The following is a 16,599-nucleotide window of genomic DNA, read 5'->3' on the forward strand; positions in this document are numbered from 1 at the left end:
TTATTTATTTTTATTTGTAAATAGATTAAATAAATAATTTTATTGTTGAATTTTTTTTTGATTTATACATTATTTTGAATTTTATTTATTTTTAAAACTTTTTGTTTTATTTTTATTTTATATTATCATTTTGTTTTTTTTTATTTTATTTTATTTTATTTTTTTTTTTTTGGCGAAAATATTTAAATATTTTTATTATTTTCAAAATGAAAATGACTTCATATGTTAACTATTAATAATATACACATATATATATATTAATGTGTTGTATTATTTTTGTTTTTTTCATATAATAGGATTTTTTATAATACTCTATAATTTCATAAAAATAAAAAGGTATATTGAATTATCACATAATATGTTACATTTTCATATCTGTTAATCCACTTTTTAATAAAATGGAAATTTTATTTTATTATGTACGCCTACCAGTCATATTCTAAAAAATGTTTAAAAAAAAAAAAAAAACGTAATATTAATAAACTATTAGAAAATAAAAAGAATGAAATTTTTATATTGTTATTTTGTTTCATTATGTTCATTTTTTGTCCTATATTTTGTTCTACATTGTTCCATTTTTTTTATTTTATGGACAACAAAAAATTATACAATTTTAAAAGATTTTATGTGTACGCATATGGTCTTTCCTTTTTTTTTTTTTTTTTTTTTTTTTTTTTTTTTTTCTTATTATTATATTTAATCGTTTAGTGGAAAATAATTTTTTCTAATATTTGAAAAAATGCAAATTAAAATATGTTATAATATAAAAAAATAAATGTCATGTGTACATACAACCTTTTTAACGTTTTCATTAATATATATTATGTATGTATAGAATAATATTTTAAATATGTATTATATAATGATTTCCATAATTGTCATTTAATTTCCTTATAACATATGTATTTTGTTGTTTTCTTTTCATTTTTTAATATATGACAGATTAAGAGAAAAATTGTTGTGGAGAAAATTTTAAAAGGGGAAAGAGAAAAAAAATAATAATAATAAAATAAATAAATAAATAAATAAATAAATAATAAAATAAATAAATAAATAAATAAATAAATAAATAAATAATAAAATAAATAAATAACGATTAAGTAATTGAAATGAATAGAATTATTACACATACGTAACAGGAAGTAGTTGTAAATAATTGTTCCTATAGATCTTTTAAGAAAGTTTTATTTTTTATTTCTTTTTTTTTAATTTTTAATACATATACTAATTGATATCTATATATATATATATATATATATATATATATATATATATATATATATATATTTATATTTATATATTTTTAATATCAGAGTAATTCTTAATTTATTTAATTTTTTTAAAAATGTACAACCAAATTTTATACTATTTTTATGACTTAGAATTAAATTTAAAGGAAAAAAAATTTTTTATAAATATTTATATGTTATTCCTTGTTTAATGAATTTTCTTTCTTTCTTTTTTTTTTTTTTTTTTTTTTGTTTAACATTTTTTAAAATATTTTTTTTTTTTTTTTTTTTTTTGTTTAACATTTTTTAAAATATTTTTGTATGTCATATTTTATTTATTTATTTTATTTTTTTTTTTTGGTATATTTCTAAATATAATTAATGCTATTATGAATGCACACATTTTAAATGAATATATAAATAAAAAAATATATATATAACCAAGTAACCACAGTACGTATGATAAGAAATGGTTACAATCATTTTATAAATGCATATATTTTTTAAATAAATCCACATAAATATATATATATATAATATACCCTTGTAAATAATACATATTTGTAAATAATATATATTTCTAAATAATACACACTTATATATTAAAATACGGTTATTTATTAAATACCTTATAAATATATTTACATATATATATTTGTAAATGAATTAATTTTTTAAATAGCTACAAATTGTATTGGTTGTGTTTCTTATTATTTTTGATCTTTAGACTTAATAAGTTTTCATTTATTGGTCTATTTTGTTTGATACTTTTTTATTAAAAAGAATATTTTTTTCTCTTTTTTATATGTTGTCCATGTTTGTACTATATAATAATAAAAAATATGATTTATTATTTTTATTAATATTATAATTTTCTGTTTTTTTTTGTGTAATATATCAAATAAATAAATATATATATATATATATATATATATATATATATATATATATATACTTATAAATGAATATTTTTTTTTTTTTTTTTTTTTTGTTCTATAAGTAGAATTGATAGAATTGCATTTAGAACATGAAAAATTTAAAGTTGTATCGCTGTAAAATATTGACAGACATTTATGTCCAGAATAAAGAACTCGAAGAATATTTGAATATACTATATTATTTAGATCATTCAAATAAAGATTTTATAGAGAATTTAAAAATTTTTATTTTTGATGAGTTTTATAATATTGAAGATGATAATAAAAATGAAGGAGAAGAAATAAATTCAAATGATAATTGTGTAAATGATAAGGAGGTTGAAATATATAGTACTACTGAAGAAAAGAAATTGTTAAATAATAAAATTTTAGAATATAAAAAATCTTTTGAAAATAAAATGATTTATAATAAAGTAAATAATGAGATGAGATATTATGAAATATTTATTTTTTATAATAATAAATTCCATGACGATATAATTTATAATAGTATAGGTCTAGAAATAAGCGAATGTGCATATAATATGAATATCATGGAGCATTCAAAGGAAATATTAATATTATCATCACATGAAGATTATAAAAATTTAAAAGATATAAAATCTGTAGATAATGAGAAATTTACAAATGATGAAAAATTTATGAATAATATATATATTATAGATGATAAAAAAGCTCAAAATAATATGAATATATATTATCCTTATAATAACAAAACAGAACATAAAAAAATAAAGAAAATTTTAATGTCTCTACAAATAAATGATATAAATAATTTTTCTGGTACTTTATTGAAATTTCCTCTAAGGATAAATGTTGGAAAAATGCATATGTGTGATAAAATAATAATGGCTACGATTGATTGTATGTTATTTATGAATAATATAAAAAATATTGATATTGAAATGAATGATTCATCTATATATAATTTTGAGAAGACAAAAAAGTTTATAAACATATCACCATCATTTTATTCAGAGGAAGAGAATATAGATTTGTATAAAGATATTAGTTATATATCAGTTGAATATACACATGAAGAGTTATGCACTGAATATATATTATATAATAAAAATTTAAATAATAACAATAATAAAAGTGATAATGATTTTTATAAAAATAATGAAATAATATTTATCTATACAACATCAGATATGTATGAAATACAAAAGTATTATGATAAGAAAAAAGAAAATATAGAATTTATTTCTCTTTTTAATAATAATATATTTTTTATAAAATGCATGGATACTCTTCCTATATATATAAAAAGTTATGATAGCAATAAAATTGATAAGATAAAAAATAATTTATTTTGTTCAAATGATATATCAGAATTAATATGTAATGAATATATACTATTCCTCATGTTATTACGTGAGTTGAATAAATTTAATAATGCATATGATTATTTTTCTTATTTTCCTCCATTATATATATTAGAACCTTCCAAATTTGATATAATATCTTATTTATTATATGAAAAATTATTTGACGAGAAAAAACGATTAAAATTATTTTTTAATAAGTATAATATGCAGTGGTTAGATTTTAATGAGTGTCTATTTTTATCAAGTGAGTTAAAATATTTAATTGATGACAATACATTATATGATATTATAAAATATTCAGATGTAAAAAATATACTTTATTTTGATGATAAATTGAAACATGCCTTATATTATTACTTGAATGATTTATGTAAGGAAAAAAAAAATTATGAGCGTATTATAAAAATAGTAAGCAACAGCTTGATATACATTGATGACATACCTGATAATTTGGTGAGTATATGTAAAAATGTTAATGAAGAAGAAAAATTAAGAGGTAATATTACTAAGAAAGGTACAAGTAATAATAGTAATAATAATAGTAATAATAATAATAATAATAATAATAATAATAATAATATTATTATTAATAATAGTAGTTATAATACTTTCATCAGCACTAACGACAACAATGATAATTGTGTAAGTGGTAGATCTCTTAAAAATGAGAACAGATTTTTTTTGGATATAATTGTAGATAATTTAAAATATATGAAATATGAAAAATGTTTAAATATATTATGTCATATGTTACAATTAAATGATGAATGTATTGATAATTGTTTAAGGAATTATTACTGTATTCCAAATGAAATGAAAAAATTAAAAAAAATTGATGAACTGATTTATCCAATAGATGAAGTTTATTACTATAAATTCAATCAAGAGAAGTACTCTATAAATATTGAAGAAAATAAAATGAATGATAATTTTAAATATGAAAAAAAACAAATGATTGATTATATTGATAAGGAAAATTTAATATCATTAGATTTTATGAATCTTATAGGAAAACAAAAATTAAATAAATTAAAAGTTTGGGGTTTAAAAATTATTGAAGAAGATTATAAATTTAACGACAATATAAATGATATATTATATGATTTGAATAAATTATATTTTAGTACAAATATATATGAAAATAAATTGAAAATATTAAATAAAATTATATCAAGAATTGAAAAAAATATACATTATTTGAAAGATTCCTATATATTAGAAAAATTAAAGGACACATTTTTTTTACCTGTGTATAGAAATAAAACAATGAATATAGATAGTCAAGTAAATAAGAAGACAATAAAAGATAATGTAACAAATATGATAGGATGTGAACAGAGTTTATGTGATGATAAAATGATAATACAAATAGATAGTTATCATATAATAAATGATGATATAAAAAATAATGATATAGCAAATGATGATGTAACAAATGATGATATAACAAATGGTAATATAACAAATGGTGATATAAAAAAAAATAATATATTAAACAATGATACTAATAATTATAATGGTAATAATGATATATATGAAGATAGTGAATATAATTACTCCCATAATAATAATAATATAAAAAATCTTGTACAGATATCACCAACATTTAGTAATAAATCTATAATAAATAATAATAGTAATAATAATATAAGAAACTATTATATTGAATCGTCTTCCTTATTAAATAATAAGAATAAAAAAAATGGTTACAATAATTTTATTAAAATTGCTGATTCGTATGATAAGAAATATTATAACTTATTATTTTTAATAAAAATATGTTATAGCACAGAAAATATAATTATGTCTTCAGAACTGTGTGAACTTTTAGATATATATAAAAAACCATCAATAAAAGATATATTATCTCATATGAATTTATTAACAAGAAATTTTAAAAATAATTATATGCAAAATATGTTTAAGGTATATGATTGTATATACGAATATTTTGAAAATTATATTGTAGAAAATATATTGAATGGAAATAATTCAACCATTTTTAAAAATAAAAAAGACTCCCCAAAGAATAATATTAATAGTTATAATAATAATAATTATAATAATAATAATAGTGAGGGACATAATACCATAATGTCTAATTCATCCAATGAAATTTATATAGAACAATTACATATAGAGGAGCATGAAAAACTTATACACTTTTTACAAAATAATAATTATTTATATATTAAAAATAAACTATGGAACCCCAAAGATGTATATTATCATTTAAAAAATATATCGTTTAATATTTTTCTTTGTGATTTACCAAAATTATATAGAATCAAATATCCAAATATGTTGAAATTAAGTGGTATACAATCTAAATTATTTCATTCGAAAATAATCTCTATTTTGAATAAAATAAAAAATAAAATAGAAATGAAATATAAAAAAATGGTTGAATGTAATAAGTTTAATAAGGAAACTAACAAATTATGTAAGAAACAGTTGAATAATAGTGATCGTAATTCTATAACACATAATCAATATGTAAATGAAAAAAAGGACGAGGCATTATTACAGCTAACTGGGCTTTTAAGAATGTCATATATGAATACAATAAATTTAATTGATATTTCTATATGTGATAATATTAATGGTACAAAATCTATGAACAAAGACGAATTATATTATAATGAAGAGAATAATATTTCTAGTGGAAATAAAAAAGGTAATATGAGTATAGAAAAAAGAAAATTAACATGTAAATGTTTTGATAATATATATTTACCAAATAATAAATATATTTTAATAAAAAAGCAAGAATGTGTATATATTAAAAAGGCTATATCTCACAATAATAATAATAATAATAGTAATAATAGTAATTATGTAAGAAATGATTATAATATTGTACATAAAGATATAAAGGAATGTATTATACATTTGTTAGATATAACAAAAGCTCAAAAAGAAAATAAGGAAAATAAGGAAAATACAGAAAGTAACCATATTAAAGATAGTAAAGAAAATATTAACTATCAAACAAATACCAAATACAATATTAAATATAATAATAATAATAATAATAATAGTAATTATGTAAGAAATGATTATAATATTGTACATAAAGATATAAAGGAATGTATTATACATTTACTAGATATAACAAAAGCTCAAAAAGAAAATAAGGAAAATACAGAAAGTAACCATATTAAAGATAGTAAAGAAAATATTAACTATCAACCAAATACCAAATACAATATTAAATATAATAATAATAATAGTAATAATAATAATAAAAAATTTATTAATAATTTAAATAATAAAAAAAATGCTAAAATTATTAAGAATAAAATTGAGATTTTTAAAAAGAATCAAGAATTATCTTTTAAAAAAATCAATCCATATAACTTAAAATCGCCAATAGAGAAGATTAAAAGTGATGCATTAAACAAGGTCAACCCATTGACTTATAATATCAATAAAAAAAAAAATAAGGACACAGATCCTAGTTTAATAGGTTATATTGAGAAAAAAAAACAAACTTCAGAAATTAAAAAAAAGAAAATTCCTCTACCAATAAAAAAAAATGACAAACTAAATTTATCATCTATACAGAGTTGTAAAAATGATATTATAAAAAACAAAAATAGAATTAATCATTGTAATGGAAATATAAATAATGAAGCATGTTCCATATCTGAAAAAAGGATAAGAAAAATAATATATTCCAATCCGAATATTAGTAGTGATAAAAAGATCGAAAAAAAAAGAAACGAATTAAACGAAACAAGATTATTTAAGGATATAAAAAATTTAATTTATTTTTTAGATGATATAGGTTGTTTTGATATAAAATTTATTTTGGATAAGAGAATTTTTAATAATACGTATGAGGATATACCAAAAAAGTTTTTAAAAAGATCATGTCTACATTTATATATAAAATTTAAGAAAGAAATATATACAAATCTGTTAATTAATAAAAATGAAATGAATAAATATATAGATATATATAACATTTCAACTATGAACACATATACATGTGATGAAAGTGGTATATCAGAATCATTAAAATCTTGTAATGATTTAATTTGTTTATATCTATTCAAACATTTTTCTTATATCTTAGATTATTTATTACTATTAAATGGAAATAATATATCAGAATGGTATAAGCTCAAGAAAGAAGAATATAAAAATGATAATTTAAAGGAAAATAATTCTATATATATTTCAAAGGAAAACGATATAAATCAAGAGGAGGTACAAATTAATAGTAACCATTATACTTTAAATGAGGATAATCAAACATATAAACAAGTAGATAAAAAAAATACATATCAAAATATGGATAGTAAGAAACAAGATTGTGAAGAGAAATATATTATATATAAAAGAAAAAATGTATCTTTAAATGAAAACGATAAAGTATTGATGAAAAATATTTTACTTTATGATCGTTTTGATAATATTGGTAGGGTTAAAAAATCGACATTTAATTTATCTTATATAAAAAAAAAAAAAAATAATATACTTGTTAAGGAAAGAAATCAAAATAGAGAAAAAAGAAAGGAAGTAATAAAAATGAAAATATTGGATGATAATATTATAGAAATGAATCAAAGTCCAAATATAAAAGAAAATGAAAAAATGAATGAAAGTGAGAATATGAATTCAAATGATGAAGAAATATATGATATTTCCAATTTAGAAAAAAAAAAAATAAATGAAGAAAAAGAAGAAGAAGAAGAAAATAATGATGAAAAAATCATATGCATACGTATGTATAATAAAAACAAAATACCTTTATTAAAAATCGTAGAAAAAGCATTTTTGGAATGTAAAAAATTTAATGAGAACTTTCTAATTTTTTCAAAAAATATTATAAAAATAGATTTTATAAAAATATTTGAAAAGGATGAACGTGCCGAAATAATAACCAATTTAGGAATAAGTATGTCTGAAAATCATTTTTATTTAAGACAAAAATTTTATAATTCAATTAAAAATTTATATCCAAACAATTTAAATAACATAGGAGATAAGATAAATATCTACAATGATAATATTAATAATAATAATATTATAAATAGCAATAGTAGTAATAATATTAATGAGAATTATAATAACCATACTATAAATAGTAAAGAACAAAAATTAGAAATATTTTTACAATGTCAAATATATAATGGTAATAAATCAAGTAGATGGATTATAGGATTATTAGAAAATACTTGTATTTCTATATGTTTTGAACATTATCAGATATTTAGAAAATATTATTTATTTCATAATTTAAATATTATATCAAATATAGAGAGCTTACCTATGCATATTAAAATAAACGTTTTAAATAATACTTTTTCTAATTTGAAAAAAACATTTAGAGATGATGAAAATGTATCATGTATAGTTAAGAATGTTTCCATTTTATATATCCATTTTCTGAAGTTAGCCTATCGAAATACCGTAAAAAAGATATTAAAACATGATACAAGTAAAATATTATATAAACATAAAGATAAATGGATAAAAAAGAAAAAAAAAATCAATTTAAATAAAAATAATAATAACAATGAATTGAGTACTATTAGTGAATGTATAGAACATAAAAATTGTTCTTATAATAATAATGAAAATGATATACAAAAGAATAATTATATATATAAAGTTGATAAATGTGATATAAAAGAATTTAATGAAATCTATCAAATTATTAAGAATAAATATCTGAATTTTACTCCCAAAAAATATGATAAAAATGATTTGTTTAATAATGTTGTTAAAAATGTTGTTTTAAATTGTTATGAACTTCAAATATTACCATGTCTTCAAAAAAAAGATACATTATATGCATTATATTGGGATAATATATATGATTGTATTAATATATATCCATTTTGTAAATATGTTAATCATATAACATTCTTTTTATTAGATCTTGGACTAAAGGTTCTTTTACCTTATTATGAAATTGATAATCTTATACACATTCATAAATTAGTTAGGTCGTCATTAAATGAAACGATTCATTTAAATAAGAAGAATTTGGAAGATACTAAAAATGAAATGAATTGTGATACAAAGAATGGATATACTTTTTCAAAAAATATATATAATAATAATAATAATAGTATCCCCTTTTGTTCATCTATTCATATGCTTAATAATGAAAATGTTATTAGAAATGTATCTAATATTACTCCATCCTATTTAAGAAACAAAATAAAAAGTCATATATCAATATATGTATGTTTTGTGAAAGAATGCTTAAATGAAATGAGAGGTTCTTCAGTTATGTATTTATTTGATTATCTTTTTTCAGATATTAAAAAAAATGATTCAAATGATACCATAAAAAAATATATAAAAAGTATCCCTATTTTTGCTATCCTAAGTTGTGATATATTATATTTGAAAGGGAAAATACAAACTTCTCGGTATGACAAATTGGGTAGAATAAAGGAGGACTACCATATTGAAAATATGTTTGAAGATAATGAGAAGAAATATGAAGGTAATAAAAATAAATATAATAAAACGGCTGATCAAAAAATTGATGAAATGGATTATTATAATGGATATACTATATATACTAATAACAACAACAATAATAATAATAATAGTAATAATAATAATAATAATAATAGTAATAATAATAATAATAGTAGTAATAATAATAATAATAGTAATAATAGTAGTAATAATAATATTGATATTAATAACATTAATATTAATAACATTAATATTATTAATAATAATGACAACTTAATAAATGTAAAAAGAGAAGTAAATATATCTAGAGGAACATATAATTCTCATATAATCATTCATTCTAATGATATAAAAACTTATAATGATGATAATAAGAATTCTTTAAATAATTTTTTTGATCCAAAAAATAATAGAGATATATCATTACTTTGTGATGATTTTGTTAAAATAAAATTAAATCATTTTGATACAGAAAATTTTTTAAATTTTGATAATATTCATTTAATTAAGTATGATGAAGATCAAAAAATATATTGTTCTAAATATTTCTATATGTTTGATTTAAATAAAGTTATGTTTATAAATACACATTTATACTCATCTGGTATACTTTCCTTATTAATAGAAACAGAATGTATATTAAAATTGACCTTTAAAAATTTAATAGATATTTTAGAATATAATCTTTACCCAAATATATTTCATTTTTGTTCAACATATAAAATGAAAAATAGGGAAAATATGAATAAAATGAATGATATTATTAAAAGGACAAATGATACATTTTTAAATAATTATGATTATAGTAACATAACAAAGGATGTAGTGGTAAAACATATGGATACGTTAAATATAAATAATTCATGTGATTACAATAACAAAATAGAACAAGGAATAGAATATTTTAAAATATATTCTATATATGATAATTATATGAAAATACCATATGATCTAAATATTATTATTTATAATAGACTCTTATTAGATATGGTAAATGATATATATAAAGAATACAGTGATATGAATTTTTTAGAAAATTTGAAAGATTTTCGTTTATTAATAACATATGATACTCTTAATAACAATAGGAACACAACATATATGTATATACATAATATAAATGATATAAAAGATATCATAAATATAAATTTCATTGATCCAAATGTTGAACAAGTGCTATATTCAATAGGCTATAGGAAAATACATAATAGTTTATCAAATGATAGTATTTTTAACCAATATTTATTAAATGATTATGAAGATATATTATTATCCTTATATAGAAATATGTCATGTATTAATTGGTCAGATTTAAACAATACTCAAATACATACACTTCTTTCTGCTTTCTTATCTAATATTAAATTTAATAGTAATAATATCTCATATTTGAAACCCTTACCAATATTTTATTCATTAATTGATTCTCAATTTGTAAATATTATTAGTAAGAATAAAAAATATATTGTTATCGGAACAAATTATGAAAATCTATTGTTGAGTATTATAAATGAAATATTTCAGAAGGAAAACAACTATAATGAGGATATTATGTTATCTCAAGGTGATAATATAACTGAACGTATTAAAGAAAATTATATAAATAAATATTACATAAATAATAGTACATCAACTGATAAAAGTGTACAAGATAGTAATAAGATACCTACTGTTTTAGATAATATGATTATCGGAAATCAGAACATAGATGAAATTAATACAACAGGTAATAATATGAACGATGATAATTTTAATTATAATATTATCTTATCAAGTATTCCAAAAAATGAAAAAACAAATTCATATATCTTGAACTCTAATGAAGAAATAAATTCAACCTTAATAGATAATTCATATAATATAATAAGTAATATTATGAATAGTAACTCTAATAATGATAATATATATAATATCATAACGTCAAATACAGTTGAAAATAAACTGAACCTTAAATATATCTTTCTCCATCATTCAAATATTAATATGGATTATTGGAAATATATAAATATAAAATACTGGTATGATTATGATATTATTTTGTATTTCTTTTTAAATATTTTAAAAAATTGTAACAGTGTTCACCTATTTGAGAATATCCTACTTTTTATATATAAGGAATATGAACGAGTATATAAAAAAAGGTTTGTTGAAAATAATACGAGTAGTAACCAATTAAATAATATGAATGATACAAATAATATAAAGAATACCATTCATTCAGATATATCTTATAGAGATTTTTTAATAAACATTATTTCTGAATTAAAAGAAATTCCTTTAAAATTTAAAGCTAATTTAAAATGTTCTCAACTTTACAATCTTAATAATGATGTGTATAGAGAATTTATTTATATAAACAAATTATATAATTTTTCAAAGTTACAAAATTTTCCCTATGAACAGAAATTTTTAGAAAGCCTAAATTTTCATTACATCCCTAACATTATGGAAATAAATAATTTCCTCTTAATTTTAATTAATATGTTAAAACAAAAAGGTAATAATGTAATAGATAAATCAGCTATGGAAATGATTTTCAACAACATAAATCTTGATTTTAGTAGATATGATACAAATTATGAGGAAGAACATTTAAATAAAAAGATATCTGTACTTTTAAAATATATTAACGAAAACTTGAAACACCTACTGTCACAAAAGGATGAAAATTTTACATATTTAGTAAATTCTCTTATAGGATTATTAATGCATGATCAAAAGTTTGCAGAAAAAATTAAAACTTACGATATTTTATTTATGTATTATACACAAAAGGATAAAGAAATAGCAGATATTATGAATAACACAATTAAAAGTAAAGAAATAAATGAAACTACGAATGAAGGTGACAAGAATTTTATAAATATCAAAAGTGAATAATATGTATGAAAAGAGACCAAATATAAATGATATTTTTAAAGAATAACATAAAAATGTTAAAAAGATAAATAAATAAATAAATAATATATATATAGAGAGAGGTAGTTTTTTTTTTTTAATTTACAACTCATATATTCATTTTATATGTTTTAATTTCAATTCAGTGTGTTTTTAAAAATAGTGATTTATTTATTATTTTATGATATTATACCATAATATTAAGAAACAAATATCAAGTGTTTAGTTTATAAGGCAAAGATTATAATATATTAATATGTTATTATTGTAGAAAATATAATTTTTTAGATCAATTTAAATATTATAATTGAAAAAATAAAATAAAATAAAATAAAAATTTCAAACTTATTTATTATGCAGAAGGTTTAATTAATTATAGTTTTATTCACATGTACATGTAATATTGATTTGTATTTGTAATTTGTATATTTGTTTATATATATATATATATATATATATATATATATATTTATATATTTATGTATTTGTTCTGGTAATAAATTTTTTTTGAACCATGACAATATTCTTCTTATATTTATTAAGTTCATGTTATATACTTAGAACACCCATAAAAATGAAATATTTATTTGTGCACATTATTTGTTGTAAAAATATTTGCATTATTTTTTTGTTCCTTTTGTTTGATGTCTAATTTGTTATTGTTTTTTATTATATTATATATTATATATTTTATCTTTATTTGAAATACATAATATTCTATTTATTTGTATATTTTATTTATTTGTTTTACTTTTTATTTATTTTTTTTTTTCGAAAACAATTTTTACTAATTAATAAGAATCAATTTAATTTGTTATATAATATTTTTCAAATATAATTTTTCAGGTTGCACATTTATATATAGGTATATAAATTTGATTAATTCTTTATATATATATAATATATGTTTTTTTTTTTGTATTTTAAATGTGTCAGCAACTTGTAATATATTAGAAAAAAAAAAAAAAATTAAACATCGTAATATGAATAAAAATTCAGACACAATTTTTTTTTTTTTTTGAAATAAATAAAATTTTTTATCAACATTTATCAAATCCCCTTTTTTTTTAATTTAAATTTTTTTTTTTTTTGTACATAATATGGGTAATACTGTAAATAAGGAAACAGTTGTTACTAATGATAATGTAATAAGGGTTAAAACGGTAATACCGCAAAAAAAGTATAATATTTTAATTTTGGGCCTGAATGGGTCAGGTAAAACGACATTATTATATCATAATTTTATTCCAGGTTAATAAATAAAATAAATGAATTATAAAATAGCTAACTGAATATTATATATATATATATATATATATATATTTTTATAGCTATATTAATTTATATAAATATCATTTATACATTATTTTATGTTGAATTGTATATAATTGCATAATGATTTAGAATGTATAATATTCATTCATAAAGAATGTTTTTAATTAAATGTTTTATATAATAATATTTTGACATTATAATTCATATTGACATTTATATATTTTTATTAAAAGAATGGACAAATATAACGTCTTATATGGAGCCCACAATTGCGTATCATTATGAGGAAATTAAATGGATAAATGGAAGACTTGGTTTTTGGGATTTATCCGGAAATCCTTTGGTTATTTTTTTAATACATAATATAATAATATTATATATGCTTAATTCTTTTCTTTTCTTTTTTTTTTTTTTTTTTTTTTTATTATTATACATTTTATATATGGCACAATATTATTTTATTTTCTTAGATGAGAAATATTTGGCCATTAATATATAGAAATGTAAAAGTGAACGCAATTTTATATATTATTAACATTATGGATATATCAGATGAATGTATATCAGAAAATAACTCATTAATAAGCCTTTTGTTAAATGATGAATGTTTACAAATGTCATGTATTGTTTTAGTTTTTAACACATTTAATGAGGTACACAAAATACAAGAAGATGTTAAAAATGATATGCTTATGAAATATAAAATCGAAGATTTAATTAATCATTATGGTAATCGAATACATTATCTTTTTGTTGATTGTAAAAATTGTAAAATGGACAAAGGATGGATAGAACTAATGCACCAAATATCTTATTACTTTTGAAAAAATATATAATATATATCATATACAACACATATATATTTATTAATATATATTAATTAAGGTTTTTTTATATTCAATCTATATATTTTATTTTTATTCTATAAATATAAATAAATATATAAAAAAGTAAATATATATAATATATATATATATATTTTTAAAAATTAACAAGACTAAACATTTTATAATATAAATAAAAATATAATTAAATTAAATACTAACGAAAAAATAATATTTTCATATTATAAGCATATTTATAATTTGTTATATTTAAAATATAATATTTCATTATATATAAGTAATAAATATATAATAAAATAATATATTTTATATAAATGTACCATTTATTATAAAATAAAAAAAAATTATAATATATATATAAATATATAATTAAGTTTATAAAAATATATTTTATATTATATATATTCATTTATGTATGTAATTTATTCTTACCTACATACGTAATATTATAAGAAAAAAATAATGTACTTTTAATTTGTTCGTTTATTAGGTATAATTAAAAATAATTATAGTTGCACGAACAAAAAAAATAATATAATTTAGTCTATATTTTATATATATATTATATATAATATATATATATTCATATAATAAGTATTTATTTGCCTTAAAAAAAAAAAATCATGTTGCAAAACTCATATATTAAAAATATAGATAATATAATATATATTTAAAAATAAAAAAAAATTATATTGATATTCTTTTTTTCTTCTTTCGTTCTGATTATTTATTAATTTTTCTTTCTTTCTTTTTTTTGTTATTGTTTTTAACCACAAATATATTGTATTATATATTATCATTTATATATTCGATAAAATATATATATTGTAATAAATATAAAAATTGTATATTTTTTTTTTTTTTTTTTTTGAAAAACAAGTTTAAATCTTGCAAAATTTAAGGGACAACTTTATTATTTTTATAATTTTAATTTTTATTTTATTATTACTTTTTTTTTTTTTTTTCTTCATATAAAGAAGAAGAATAGGAAACTAATATGTATTAATATATATATAATATATATATTATATATTTTATATGTAAAAAAATTATAATTGTAACATTAATGTATATATATATATATATATATATATATATAATATATATATTATACACATTATTATTTTTTATATTTGTATTATAAAATTAATATAAAATACGATATTTTTAATTTGATATGTCAATTTATGTTTTGTAATTTTTACCAATATAAAATATAAATATATTTATGTGATATATTATATTTTAAAGTATTTTAAACAAAAAATGTTTATTATTTATTATTATATAAACAAATGATGAAAAATTTTTTGTGAAAATTTAATGAGCTTTTCGTCTGATAAAATTATATATATATATATATATATATATATATATATATATATATTTATTTATTTATTTATTCATTTGTATTTATATATATTATGCCTACATATCCACATCATATGTGTCATAATTTTTATAATCATATGAATGTATTAATCTGTTTATCTCACCGCAATTAATTCAATGTTAAAATTTTATAATATCATGAATAATATATATTTATAATAGACAACTTTATTCAAGTACTCCTTTTTATTAGTTTTTTTTTTTTTTTTTTTTGTTAATATGCATAAGATGATTGTTCAGACAA

General features: G+C 17.1%; 2 protein-coding genes across 2 annotated transcripts; both read left to right on the forward strand.

Annotated features, from left to right (window-relative positions):
* Positions 1-2,256: 2,256 nt before the first annotated feature.
* Positions 2,257-12,825, forward strand: PGSY75_1359700 (hypothetical protein; the record flags this gene model as incomplete). Its single annotated transcript, XM_018787623.1, has 1 exon — positions 2,257-12,825. The coding sequence occupies one exon, from the start codon at positions 2,257-2,259 to the stop codon at positions 12,823-12,825; it is 10,569 nt and encodes a 3,522-aa protein (XP_018640365.1).
* Positions 12,826-13,943: 1,118 nt separating this feature from the next.
* PGSY75_1359800 (putative ADP-ribosylation factor) lies at positions 13,944-14,942 on the forward strand (the record flags this gene model as incomplete). Its single annotated transcript, XM_018787624.1, has 3 exons — positions 13,944-14,094; positions 14,352-14,461; positions 14,589-14,942. The coding sequence occupies 3 exons, from the start codon at positions 13,944-13,946 to the stop codon at positions 14,940-14,942; spliced, it is 615 nt and encodes a 204-aa protein (XP_018640366.1).
* Positions 14,943-16,599: the final 1,657 nt, after the last annotated feature.

Source organism: Plasmodium gaboni, chromosome 13 (assembly GCF_001602025.1).
Source record: "Plasmodium gaboni strain SY75 chromosome 13, whole genome shotgun sequence".
Lineage (NCBI taxonomy): Eukaryota > Apicomplexa > Aconoidasida > Haemosporida > Plasmodiidae > Plasmodium > Plasmodium gaboni.